The sequence below is a fragment of the Rhipicephalus microplus genome, chromosome 3 (genome assembly GCF_043290135.1).
Source record: "Rhipicephalus microplus isolate Deutch F79 chromosome 3, USDA_Rmic, whole genome shotgun sequence".
Taxonomy (NCBI): domain Eukaryota; kingdom Metazoa; phylum Arthropoda; class Arachnida; order Ixodida; family Ixodidae; genus Rhipicephalus; species Rhipicephalus microplus.
The window spans coordinates 2,964,391-2,978,518 of record NC_134702.1 but is presented as its reverse complement, the minus strand read 5'-3'; the positions used below and the strand labels follow the sequence as shown (position 1 = coordinate 2,978,518).

The 14,128-nt window shown below is 49.5% G+C and overlaps 1 protein-coding gene across 3 annotated transcripts in view; it reads right to left on the bottom strand.

Moving 5' to 3' along the window:
* Positions 1-14,128, bottom strand: part of LOC119184222 (neprilysin-1) — a 246,194-nt gene that overhangs the window by 148,105 nt on the left and 83,961 nt on the right. For all 3 annotated transcript variants that reach the window (XM_075888738.1, XM_075888739.1, XM_075888741.1), the window contains exon 6: positions 3,084-3,173. In XM_075888738.1, coding sequence (XP_075744853.1) covers positions 3,084-3,173 — 90 coding nt within the window. The remainder of the gene's footprint in view (positions 1-3,083; positions 3,174-14,128) is intronic.

Here is a 14,128-nt window from a genome sequence, read left to right as displayed (position 1 = left end):
CTAACTCTATGCTCCGTAACCTGGATGATCAATCTATTGCCAGATTACAGAATACTTTAATAAATGCTGGAAGGAAGGCACCCTGGCACAATCCTGGCGCCATGCCAAGATTATCTTTGTCCCTAAACGTAACAAACCCTTCACCATATCAATCCTTCGGTCTATTTCACTCTCATCGTGTCTCAGGAATCTTCTCGAACAAGTTGCACTAAACAGACTAACTCAACACATGCACGACCACAATCTATACCCGCACACTATGGTGAGCTTCGGCCCATGTCTCTCTACCCAAGATGCCATGCTTCAACTGACGCACGACATCCTTGATTCTACAATCACTGCTCATACTAAAGCCGTAGAACACCGAGCGATCATGGCAGTTCTTTCCCCCCTCAATGTGGGCCCTCGCATGTACGCATACATACAATCCTTCCTCTTGGGACGCACGACCGAGGTTCATATGGGCCCCCATGCGTCCCCTTCATACACCCTCGGCGGAGTAGGCGCTCCGCAAAGTTTTGTCCTTTCCCGTTTTCTCTTCAATGTCCCACTCATTCTCTTAACCCGTGCTCTCGATACTATCCCTCACCTTCACCTTACCCTCTATGCCGACGACATCGCTCAGTGGACTACCCACGGTAGTGATGGAGACTTAGAGGAAACATTACGAACCGCTGCCAACAACACAGCAACACGCACAAAGCATTGGCCTCCCCTGCTCCCCGGAAAAATCTGAGCTTCTTCTCATGCGCCCTTCACCATGTACTCTTCCCAATACCCCTATTACTATTACTCTGACCAGCCGTGCTACCCCGGAAGTCGACACACTCCGGATCTTGGGCTATATACATCCAAAAAACGGTCGTGACACTTTCACCATCCAGAAACTGAAGCAAGTGACGTAAGCGCTCTCGCATCACGTCCACCAAGTTTCTGGCCAACATTATGGCATGAAAGAACACGATTTGTGTCGACTCATTCATGCCTTCATATGAGCCGCTTCCTTTATACAGTCCCATATATCTCGAACTTCGACAAAAATAAATAGCCACCCTAGACGCCAAGCTTCGAAAGGCTTACTAGGTGGCTTTACATCTCCGTCCTAACACCCAAACCACTAAACTCCTTCAACTTGGGCTTCATAACAGTACACACGAACTGATAGAGGCCCACAGACAAGCCAATACACTCGTCCCGCTACGACTTTTACTCGACGCCACGTACTTGACACCCTCAACATTCAGATACAAGCAGGCGACCCTTCACTCCTACCAGTCCCTTCACTCATACACACATAGCTCACCATAAAGCCTCTCCCTAGAAACACCCCCATTGCGTACCATTCGACCTGCCGCAAGGCCCGTGCAAAAGCTCTACACAAATAGTACGTTCCGAGGAGGATGACCTATGGGTGGCTGCAGCTTGCAAGGACGATGACGCGGCAGTTGCAGTCGTTGATAGCACACTGCAGCCCATCGCAACTCTTCGCCTAACTCCTGCATCCAACCCGGAATCCTCGGAAGAAGCGGCGATCGCACTTGCCCTCACTTGTACTGATGCCCAGTACGTCCACTGTGACTCAAAAACCGCAGTTCCAAATTTTGCACAAGGCCGAGTACATGAGACCGCTTTCAGCATACTCAGCTCACCCACCCCCAAATATTCGGCCCAACACGTGGAGCTGATCTGGGTGCCCGCTCACTATGGAAATCCCGGCAACGAAGCCGCCAATGACCTCACCCGAGGTCTCATCAACCGTGAGGTGGTTGACTAGAGCGGGGCTCCTCCAGAGAGTGCATGCATTCCTTCAGCGATATGACTGAAGCATACCTCGAGGAACACCAGCTATACCTTCCACCCCACCAATCCACGGACAATTTTCACCAGGTATTATGGCGTCACCTCCAGACCCGCACACTTCCCTCCCCCTATTTCCCTTCCGCATCTACCCAGGAGCATACTGCCCATCCCGTGCTCAATGCGCTCACCCCCACGTTTCCCTTACCCACACCCTCCTTGAATTCCCGGTGGACTCTCCCCCGCGGGGTCCGCAAGCAAAAGACCGCCAGTGACCGGACCACCCACGTCATGCAACTGCATGAACTCATGGACGCATTCGCAAGTTTCGTAGAGTGTCACGCCGCCCCGCGGCCATCGGCAGAATTTTTTAAAAGAGTATCGGTTGGTGGGGCGGCGGCGCTCCTGGGCGCATTTGCTTTATGTTGTTCAAGTCGTCATCGTGGCCTCGAAACGCCTTAATTCAAAAGGCTTCCAAAGCAATCGCATGTGCCGCATACTGCAGTGTACAAACAGAGGATCGACAATAGTCAGCCTCAATTCCTTCCCGAAAGATGGGCCGAGAAAAAAAGAATGGATGGTGAAGTTGAGAATCGGCAAGTCGGTCACATCGCTTATGAGAGTGTGCAGCGCGCACTTATGTCAGCACCGACTACTTCTTGAGCGACGTAGGTAAGAAAACGAGGATATCTGATCTTTGCTTGCGTCAAGCCGCAGTTTATGGTCGCCGTTACATCTCGCCTCGTCAGAAACGCTTATGTTTACATCTTGGGCTGTACTCAGTATGCCATCACTATATAGGTCGAGCTCGAGCTGCACAGTTCTAGACAGCGCGGCGAAAATGAGCAGCTTATGCCATCCCACATGCTTCAGAAAGACGTAACTGTTTGTGGAACCGAGAGAAAGATGTAACTGTTTGTGAAAGGCGCACTCGGCGTCTTGTGAAAGATGCACTCTGATACTCTCTGTGGGCGCCATAATGAATCACCCACTGCGCCCCCTATGGATGACGAAACTTCCGAATAGCGCGGGGGGGAGGGGTGTCGTGAAGGAACCTTAGGCCATACGTGCCCGAATCCCTTGGTCAAATGAAGTTTTTACCACCATCACTCTGACAGCCTGTAAAGAATATCTCCTCTTTGAACAAAACACAGTCGTTCGCCAATAATCGAATTCTTGTATCCTTGGGCAGGACATTGGCCAAGACATAGATTATAAATGACAGCGTGCCCAGGATACTCATATTTGTCTTTTCTTAATTGCGCGAGACACGAAAGACTCCTCACCGATGTGGGTCCTTGTCGCAGCTTGTCCAGGGCAACGATGTTGTCGCTGCTGAATTCCGTCAGCTCCCGCACAGTCTGCTGCTTGGAAAGCTGGGAAAGCAGAGAGATTGTTTTGTTCATAATTTATACCTTGATGCGGAATAATGCTACCGTAGAATCAAGATTTCCGCTTTTTAGTGCGATGGATTTCTAATCGAACTTCGGTGACCTTGAGTGTATCTATCTATCCAGCCGCATACTTTTGGGAGCTCTCGTGGTCACCCCTTTAACTTGACGTGAACCAAAGTTAGCATGGGAGGGTAAGATGGTTTCACAAATATGACGCGTGGATCAATTAAGACATTAACTATGTCCTATTCCTGTCGCGTACGTTGTCAAACACTTCCCATCAGACAGTGGCACCTCCTACCCACGGGCGGGTGCGTGTCACAGGTGATTGACACGTAGTATCTGCCCAGGAATGACGAGAGCACAAATGGGCAATTTTAACGCGTGATCGTTAAGCAATACACGACATCGGTAGCGTCCACCTAACGAAGGCATAGAATAAATGCCAGTGTTAAAAAAAATGACATTGGCAGCGCTGACCCTCCTAAGAATACAAATAATAATTTTCAGGGTCCCAGCAGGAATCTAACTAATTCAAGAATTCTGTGGGGCAATGAAACATTTTACCACAAAGCTGCGCCAGGTCTCGGAACCACTTTTGAAATAGACGCTAATCTTCGTGAAACATCAATAGTGGTTACAGTGCTGCCTACCTAATTTTATAAACTTTACACGTGTACTCTTTTGATACAGCCGTCACGTCGGGTTAACGTCAATTGTGGTTAGGTGCAATGCGCTGAAGTTGATTTATGTAGCAGTGTCCAGGGCCAGCATCTTTGCCCATAACAGCTTTTGGTGTTGCTAATACGCATGTTCCAGTTGGTATCATTGCGCAAGTGCAAACAATTGGTTATATAAACATCTGCAACTCTTCAACACTTGTCTGTGCGTACAGCATTCGTACATATGTTTAGCGCCATTTCACGGTGTGTCGATCGCTCATTCAAAAAAAAATTCCGACACTCTCACCTTCCTCCGCACGATTCGCATAACGTCGATTCCCAGGTACATGGGATCTGCCGAATTTTCAAAGTTTTTGGTAGATCGGCAGGCAAGCCCAATACTTTACGCCAACCTCAAAGAGACTCACAGAGTCGTCCCCTGAGGACGACTCGGAAGCATATCTCATTTCTCGTCAATGTATCCATGCTGCCCCGCCAATCATCGAGACCGTTCTGCACCTCACCTGGTCCTCCGTGACATTTGACCAAACAGTGCAGCCACTTGATGACGTCATCATGTGACATCACAAAATGCCAATGTGTTACATCATTGTGACCTCACATGGTGATGTCATCACGAGATGAAGACTTTTTTTTGTCCCTCATACCCAACGCTACGTAATTTGACGTTTGATGAGGTAGTACTTTAAAGTGTACTCGCCAGGCCCCATACAAATTCTTTTTGAACGCTCAAAGTAGTTGTGTACTCGAAGATGATCCATGCTTCACCAAAAATTTTTATCAATCAATTCATTACGAGCTGAGGCGACCAGTATTTTAAAGCGGCCCGAAACCATGATGAGCGGAGGCGAGCTCGAAGCCCGTGTCGCCCGGCAAGCGAGATCTCTTCCCTACGCTGCCTGACACTCAAGCAAACGGTCACATGCGCACGACCTCCCTGAGGAAGCTCAACGGTGAATTCCCAAGGACACAAGCGGTGTTGTTATGTTGACCAGCGTTATTATGTGATCTACTGCCTGTTTCTGTGGGGCGAATGCTACGGAGTGTGCTCGTTTGAACACGCAGGCTAGCGATGCGGTAGAATATACGAACATATTGAGTGCTTGAATGCGCAGGACCAGTATTTCATTTCTAAGGCTGGCGTCTGCTCGATGTACTGCGGAGGCGCAAACGCATGTGCTGTGCAGGCCCCGCATCTCGTTGCAATTCACGGGGGGAGGGGGGGACAAAAAATACACGCACAATCTCTATTTGAGGTCTCGTTATTTACCTCAAAAATATTTAATCTATTCAAGCGAAAAATTGCACGAACTGCAGATGTCATGTGAGATAATTTTCACGCTTTCACGTACTACTGCTCGCCACGTCAAAGCACATTCGTCTGCGTAGAGGACGAACGTCACAGCACTACCATCTACGTACGTCATGCCCTCAATCTTCTTGGTGCGCACCCGTGAAAGGAAAGGCAAGCAGCATTCGTCTTGAAATTTGACGGCGCGTAGCGTTGCAAGTGCTGGCAAAAGTAATCGTGAACGCCTCACGTATGAGCTGGGATCGTCAGCACAAAATTGTCAAACCTGGTGAGGAGCCCATGAAGGCTTCACCTTGAAACAGTACGTCCGACTCCTTTAGGACGCAATATTATAAAGATGTGACATACAATCATGCCAAGAAAAGAATAGGGGATGTTATATGAGGTAATTGCAATGTTAATATTGTAGTGAATAAGAAAGACGTTGATACCATCAGGTCAGCTATCATCAGCACAAGAAGAAGGCACGAGATCGGTGATCAAGCACCGTCATCTGGGTTCACCTGCGTTCCTTTAGAGCTACCACCCGCTTGCTCAGTCCTTCAATAAACCCCCTTTACATTTGGTGGATCGTGCTGGGTAACTGCATCACCTACACCCTGGAACTCCGATCCCGCACAGTTGACGCTGCCCAACAGACAGCACCTCTCGCGGCTCCTACTTGCCCCGGCCCGGTTCACCAGCGAGACCCCCCGATCTTTTCGGGCGCCGAAGACCAGGACGTCGAGGACTGGCTGTCGTCCTACGAAAAAGTCAGTGGACCAAACAGGTGGGATGACGCTGCTAAGTTGAGCACCGTCAACTTTTACTTGGCTAATGTGGCGAAACTGTGGTATACAAACCACGAATCCGAGTTCGAGAACTGGGCCACTTTCAAGCAGGCAATATCCTCGGTTTTCGGTCGCCCTGCCGTGCGGAAGTTGCGCGCCGAACAACGCCTGCGCTCGCGGGCACAAGAACCTGTCGAAACGTTTACCACCTATATCGAAGATATACTCGATCTCGATCTCGCGTCGATGCCGCAATAAGCGAAAGTGCCAAGATCCAGCACATTATGAAAGGTGTTGATGACGACGTCTTTCAAATGCTCCTGGCGAAGTCTCCTGGCACGGTGTCTGAAGTGGTAACTCTGTGCCAGAACTACGACGAATTGCGACGGCAACGAGCTCTCACCCGTCGTCCATTTCAGCCTAACCAACCACTTGCTGCACTGGACGTCGTACCTGACCACTCCCGCCTTCTAGCACAAATGAAAGACTTTGTGCGTGAGGAGGTCGCCCGTCAGCTTTCCCTCCTGCCGTTTTGTCAGCGCCAAGAGCTCCCGCAGCAGCAGCAAGAGCAACCACCGACACCGTTAGCTCCCATGCTCCGACATGCACTTCAGGACCAGATTGCCGAGGCTATGCCAGTGCCCTTTCAGCAGCAAGTTGTCGCCGCGCCTCTTACTTATGCTGACGCAGTAAAGAGGCAGCAGCCACACCAGCCCTCGCCGTTCAATGGACTGCCGCATGTTACCGCTCCTACTCAGTCTTCCGTCGCATGGGCTCCTCCTCTCGCTACCACAGCCTCGACTCAGCCGTATGCCGCGTGGGCGGCGCCCCTTGCTGCAAATGCCTAGCGAACGCGCGATAACCGGCCGATCTGTTTTGCGTGCGGCGGACCTGGCCATATCTCCCGATGCTGCCGTCGTCGCGTGCCCGCCTACACAGACGTCCGACCACGAAGCAATTACATGGACCGACCACCTTTTGGTTATGAAAGTTCAGATCGCCAGTCAAACACGTCTTCCCGTGACTATCCGGCAACTTCGTCTCGTCGCTCACCTTCACCCAATTGACGCTCCTTGTCACCCATGCGTCCACGACCAGCCCCTCAAAATGAAGGAAACTAGCCGTCGCAGTTCAAGGGGCAAGAACTGCGCTATCGAAATGTTCAAGTTCTCGCACCTTGCCGTCAAATATCGCCGAAGTTTTTGTAGACGGCGCTCATGCATACGCTCTTGTGGATACCGGTGCCGTTGTGTCTGTTATAGACGCCAAACTTTGCCGCAAGCTCCGAAAGGTGACCACGCCGCTTGATATGTTCTTACGTGCAGCAAATGGAGAACCTGTTCGTCCTATAGCCGCCTGCACTGCCCGACTCAAAATTGCGGAGGACCACTACATTGTTGAGTTTATCGTCCTTTCCTCGTGCTCTCATGACATCATACTTGGCTGGGATTTCCTATCCCGTAATCGTGCCGTTATAGATTGTGCCCGTTCCGAACTTGAACTGCTTCCGTTCTTCGACCAGCCCTACGACCACACTAATCAAGCCGTGCACAAGCTAGTTGTCAAAGAAGACACTGACATTCCACCGACAACAGCTGTTTTGCTCCCTGTGGTCTCCGACGGCATGCGTGATGAAGTAGCATTTTTCGAGCCATCACGCCTCTTTCTAATTCGGAAACCACTTCTGCTCCCTTATTCAGCCCTCTCAATTTCTAATGGAGCCAGTGCTCTCTGCCTTACCAATCCCTTTCCGCATACCATCAAACTGTTTAAAGGCGACTCTCTTGGATGCGTACAGCCCATTGATAACGGACAAATTTTTACCGTGCCGCAAGAATCATCCCAAAGTGACCTCGCCGCCGTCAGTGCTCTAAACCACTCTCATCTACAGGCTTCAAAAGTGTTCGATTCGGCAATCGCAGACGGACTGTCACCATCTGAACGATCTGAACTCCTCCAACTGCTGTACCAGTACCGCGAATCTTTCGATGTTGTTCAACCTTCACTTGGCCGCACTTCTACCACTCTACATTACATCGATACCGGCTCCCATGCGCCACTACGACAGCGACCATATGGTGTTTCTGCGGCAGAACGCCAAGTTATTACCGAACAGGTGAACGATATGCTGCAACGTGGCGTCATTCAACCTTCACAAAGTCCATGGGCCTCACCTGTAGTGCTCGTTAAAAAAAGGATGGTTCCGTTCGCTTCTGCGTGGATTACCGGCGCCTAAATAAGATCACTCGAAGAGACGTGTATCCTTTACCCAGGATTGACGATGCCCTTGATACTTTACAAGGTGCCGAGTTTTTTTTCATCATTAGATTTGCGCTCAGGGTACTGGCAGGTCCCCCTTGCAGATGCCGATCGACCAAAAACAGCCTTCGTGACACCGGACGGTCTGTATGAGTTTAATGTCATGCCCTTCGGCCTCTGCAATGCGCCTGCCACCTTCGAGCGCATGATGGACTCGGTTCTTCGGGGTTTGAAATGGCAAATCTGTCTCTGCTATCTCGACGATATAGTCGTCTTTGCGCCAGACTTTGGAACACATCTCGAGCACCTCAAACACGTCCTCACGTGCCTGAAGAATGCTCAGCTCCAACTCAACCTCAAGAAGTGTCACTTCGCTGCTCGGCAACTTACGATTCTCGGGCACGTCGTATCAAAGGACGGTATACTTCCAGACCCGGCTAAGTTACGTGCTGTCGCCGACTTCCCCAAACCAACGACTATGAAGCAGTTACGGAGCTTCGTGGGGTTATGCTCCTACTTTCGCCGGTTCGTGCGCAACTTCGCCTCTATTATTGCGCCTTTGAACGAACTTATAGGCAGCACCACTGATATTTCGTCATGGTCTTCTGAGTGTGACCAAGTCTTCTGTACCCTTCGTCGTCTCCTCACTTCGCCACCAATACTGCGTCACTACGATCCTAAGGCAGCAACTGAGGTCCACACCGACGCCAGTGGTGTCGGCCTCGGTGCGGTTCTCGCGCAACGCAAGCCTGGATTCGCCGAGTATGTCGTCGCCTACGCCAGCAGAACTCTTACCAAGGCTGAATCAAACTACAGCGTCACCGAGAAGGAATGCTTGGCGATCATTTGGGCGCTGGTCAAGTTCCGCCCATACCTTTATGGCCGTGCTTTTGATGTAGTAACGGACCACCACGCATTATGCTGGTTATCGTCGCTTAAGGACCCATCAGGTCGTCTTGCCCGTTGGGCTCTTCGGCTTCAAGAATATGACATTCGCGTGGTATATCGTTCCGGCCACAAGCATGCCGATGCTGATGCACTGTCACGATCTCCCCTATCCCCGGACATCGCATCTGTTTCCTCGGACAACACGTTGTCAGCGCTTGACGAGGACACCATCTCTTCTGCACAACGCAATGACCCATGGATCGCTTCGCTTCTTGACGCGTTATCCGAGGCACCGACGCTTCCAACCACTCGAACCCTGCGCCGCCAGGCTCCGCACTTCAGTATTCGGGATGGCCTTTTGTACCAGCGCAACTACTCAGCAGATGGTAGGAAATGGCTACTAGTCATTCCCCGAACGCTGAGCTCTACCATCTGCGCGTCGTTTCATTCCGACCCGCAATGTGCTCACGCCGGTGTTTTCAAGACCTACGAGCGCCAACGAAAAAGGTATTACTGGCGCGGAATGTTTACCTTCGTCCGCCAGTTCATTCGCGGCTGCCACGAATGTCAGCGGCGGAAAAGCCCGCCACATCCTGCAACAGGTTCATTGCAGCCACTTCCATGCCCAGACAGCCCATTCGACCGAGTAGGAATTGACCTCTACGGACCACTACCATTAACAACGGCAGGCAACCGATGGGCTATCGTGGCAGTGGATCATCTAACACGGTACGCTGAAACTGCTGCTCTCCCCACAGCTGCAGCACAAGACGTCGCAACTTTCATACTCAATCGTTTTGTGCTTCGTCATGGTCCTCCTCGAGAACTCCTCAGTGACCGAGGGCGTGTTTTCCTCTCCGATGTAATACAAGCACTTCTTCAACAGTGCCATATGGTTCACCGGAAGAGTACAGCCTACCACCCACAGACGAACGGCTTGACTGAGCGGTTTAATCGTACTCTGGGGGACATGCTCGCTACGCATGTCGCTTCTGATCAAACAAACTGGTACCTCGTTCTCCCATTTGTGACATACGCGTATAACACCGCTACGCAAATCACTACCGGGTTTTCCCCATTTTTTCTCCTGTACGGTCACGAACCATCACACACCATCGACACTTTACTGCCATACTCGCCAGATCCCTCCGAATACAAGCCTGTCTCGGAAGCCGCTCGTTACGCAGAAGAGTGCTGCAAGCAAGCCAAGCGGCTTACTACATCCGACCAACAGCGCCAGAAGGAGATCCGTGACGACGACCATCGTTCTGCACCAACCTTCGTTCCTGGAGCACTTGTATGGCTTCATGTACCGCCCTGCGCCCCTGGTGTATAACCCAAGCTACTCTCCAATTATCATGGTCCCTACCGCGTGGTCGAGCGTACTTCACCCGTGAACTACGCCATTGAACCCCTCACGCCACCGAGCGACCGTCGTCGGCGTGGACGTGATATCGTTCACGTAAACCGTCTGAAGCCGTACTTTGACCCGCTTGTCCCCACGTGTTAGATCGCCAGGATGGCTTAAACTTTTTCGCCGGGGGTAATTGTAGTGAATAAGAAAGACGTTGATACCATCAGGTCAGCTATCATCAGCACAAGAAGAAGGCCCGAGATCGATGATCAAGCACCGTCATCTGGGTTCGCCTGCGTTTCTTTAGAGCTACCACCCGCTTGGTCAGTCCTTCAATAAACCCCCTTTACAATATGAAGAAATAATAGTGGATGAAAAGATGACTTGCCGTGGGGAGAGACCGAACCTGCAATCTTCGAATATCGCGTCCCATTCTCTAACAACTCATATTTACAATATATAACATCCCCTATACTTTCCTTGGCATGATTTTATGTTAAATATTATTATTATTGTGTCTGCCCCACGGCGGCGGTCTAGTGGCTAAAACACTCGGCTGCTGACCCGCAGGTCGCAGGATGGAATCGCGGCTGCATTTCCGAAGGAGGCGGAAATGCTATAGGCCCGTGTGCTCAAATTTGGGTGCACGTTAAAGAACCCCACGTGGTCAAAAACTTCCGGAGCTCTCCACTATGGCGTCGCTCATAATCATATGGTGGTTTTGGGACGTTAAGCTCCATATATCAAATCACATATCAATATTGTGTCTAACAAACAAAAACAAGCCCATAAGTGTAGGCTTCTTTCCTTCAATAATTATTAAGGATCGTGTTCTGACAGAATTAGCGCCTTTAGGCAGTATACGAGGGGTTATTGGTCGGCTACCAGCTCGCGATGTTATCACGTGTTACGTTACGCAAAAACAGGCAGAAAAAGTGTTCCACACTAGCTGTCATGGCTACAGGTGGCACTAACATACTTGGATGTTTAATTCACATATATACTCAGTAAAGTGGACGGCGGGAATGCCACCGTGTTAGCTCAGTTGATAGAGCATAAGACGCGTTATTCGAGAGCGAGATAGGTCACACGATGACTGCGAGTCATCTTTTCATCCACTAATCTTTCTTCGCAATTACATTACAACTTGTTTATATAACATCCCCTATACTTTTCTGACCTTATTGTCTGGTAAGTCTCATTAATATTGTGCCCAGCAAATAAAAACGAGCCCTTAAGTGTGCACTTTTTTCCTCCTTTCTGTAGGGTCACGTGACTTCAGAGTGGCCCGCTTAACACCCTCGTGGATCAAACAGCTCTCCAGAGTGAGAGGAGTGTGCACTGACGGCCTGTGTACTTCATGAGCACAACTGCGGGTCGGTGTTTTTCGACGAAATGGAACTTCTGCAATCAAGAACAGACGCAACAGAACCTGGAGTATGATGCGTTACATTAGCAAATATTGAGAGATAAGGGTGAAGGCAATCTGTTTGTTCTAGGAAACAAACTGCCCATCATGTCGCGCTGGTGAATGCTAGCGGTCACACACTTTCAGCAGCGGTGACCCCGTGAGGCTCGTCGACTGACTTCTAAAGCAAATCGTCTTCCTTTTTCCCAGGAATCGACGCCTATCAAGAAATATTGGTGGTACCATCCATCGGTGCGACGACCAGTGGTGCAAACGTTGGATAGCAAGCCTGACGTCATCGCCGAGAACGTATAAAAAGAAGAAGACATCGTGTGTCCCGTCACACACATTCAGCAGCGGTGGCAGCGTGAGGACTGACTACTAAAGCAAATCGCCTTCCTTTTCCTAGGCTCATCTGTATGTAAATTTCGGCATATCCTAGTTGAGTGCGCAGTTGCCACTGCTGCTGAGTAACTAACGTGACAGACACTTGCGTTTCTTGTCATGAAGGTGTGCGGGACGCACCATACCTGTCATGTACCAAGTGTAAATACACGTACCTGTTAAAGTGCATGTTGAGGAGCAACAGAATCAGCATATAAAAAAATCTGCAGCGGCGAAAAACTCATGGAGCTGTGCAACTTGCAAAACGTCGAAAGCTCGAAGCAGCAAGAGCGCTGAACTAGAAAAAGTGAAACAGGAAGTGAACATGAGAAAAGAAAAAAATTGAAATTAAGAAAAAATTATCATTACTCCTTTTGATGAAATCACAATTTGACGCTCTGGTAAGCGTTGCCGACACCGTATGTGGTATTGAAAGGTCACTACAGGAAATGTCAAGCAAGTATGATGACGTACTTGCCGAAATGAAGCGACAGAGTGCTGATATGAACGGTTTAAAAAAGCGAGTGGAAAAACATGAAATACAGACTAACGACCGGGAAGTAGAAATGCTTAAGGAAGAAGTTAATAACCTTGATCAATATAGCAGACGCCGTAACCTGGAAATCCATGGACTAGCCAAACAAACTGACGAAGAAGTGATAGAAAAACTTAATCTTTTGGCTGATGAACTGGAGCTTCCAAAATTATCTGAAAAGGAGATCGAAGCCGCCCACCGATTGCGCACCACAGCAGCTACAGATGGGGCTGGTAAACCATCGCATATTATCGTGCGTTTTTCTTCCCGGTGTAATCGTGACGCTTGGATTGCAAAAAGGGGCAAGCTAAGAAGAAAAAAAATCAAATGTTTTCATCAATGAAAACTTGACTGCTCAGAATAAGCGTTTTTTTTTTTTTTGGCACAAGAAAACAAAGGCAACGGACATGAAATTTCAATTTCCCTGGCTCAAGGACGGAAAATTCTTTGTTCGGCGCAGTCAACGGGAGAGAGTAACACGTATTAAGACAGCCAGTGGCCTCGACCATATAATATAACCCTAAAAATGACACTATTTTTTTTCCTTGCACCATATACGCATAAAGTGTTCCTACTTAAAAGAACAGAACAGCATTATAGCGTCAGTATGGAACTGGCGTCCATCTTAATCTGCTTTATTCCTAACTTCATCCTCCTCTACTTTCCTGCCCCGGCTCTCGTGCTTCTTCTCCTGTTTCAAGGCTCATACCGCTTCACCCTTCCCGGTTTCTTTTAATTACCCCTCCTGGGGTAATATTTGAAGACATTTTCAATTGAAGCACATTAAACTGATCCACTTTCACCAGTGTACCAGAGAGTCTTCAAAATTCCGTCTGGGTGGCTGTCTTGGTCACAGAATAAGGACCATAAAATTCGGCACCACTTATTCCTTTCTTCGCTAGTACGAGGTCGGTGACTTGAATATCTGGCACGTCTGCTCGATGCCTCTTGTCGAATTTCTTCTTCATTCGTTTTCGGTATCTCTCCTCCCGTGATTTTTATTGCCTCCTCCCGTGATTTTTATTGCCTCTTCCCGACGATCTTGATGTTTTCCAAGAGTCCCAACTCACGGTATGCCAGCAGTATAGGGGTTTCTCCTGAAGAAGCGTACTGTGGACTGCACCCCTAGCCACTTGTATAGGATCGACTATGATGTTTCACGGCGGCTTCCAAAGAACATTTCCATCGACCAGGAAAACTATCGTACATCTTGAGGTACTGTTTCACGTCCCGTATGGCACGTTCTGCCAGCCCATTCGCGGCAGGATGGTATGGAGCACAGAACTTGATCGATATATTGTGATCCCGAGCCAATCTTGCTAGCTTTTCGCTCTTGAACGCAGG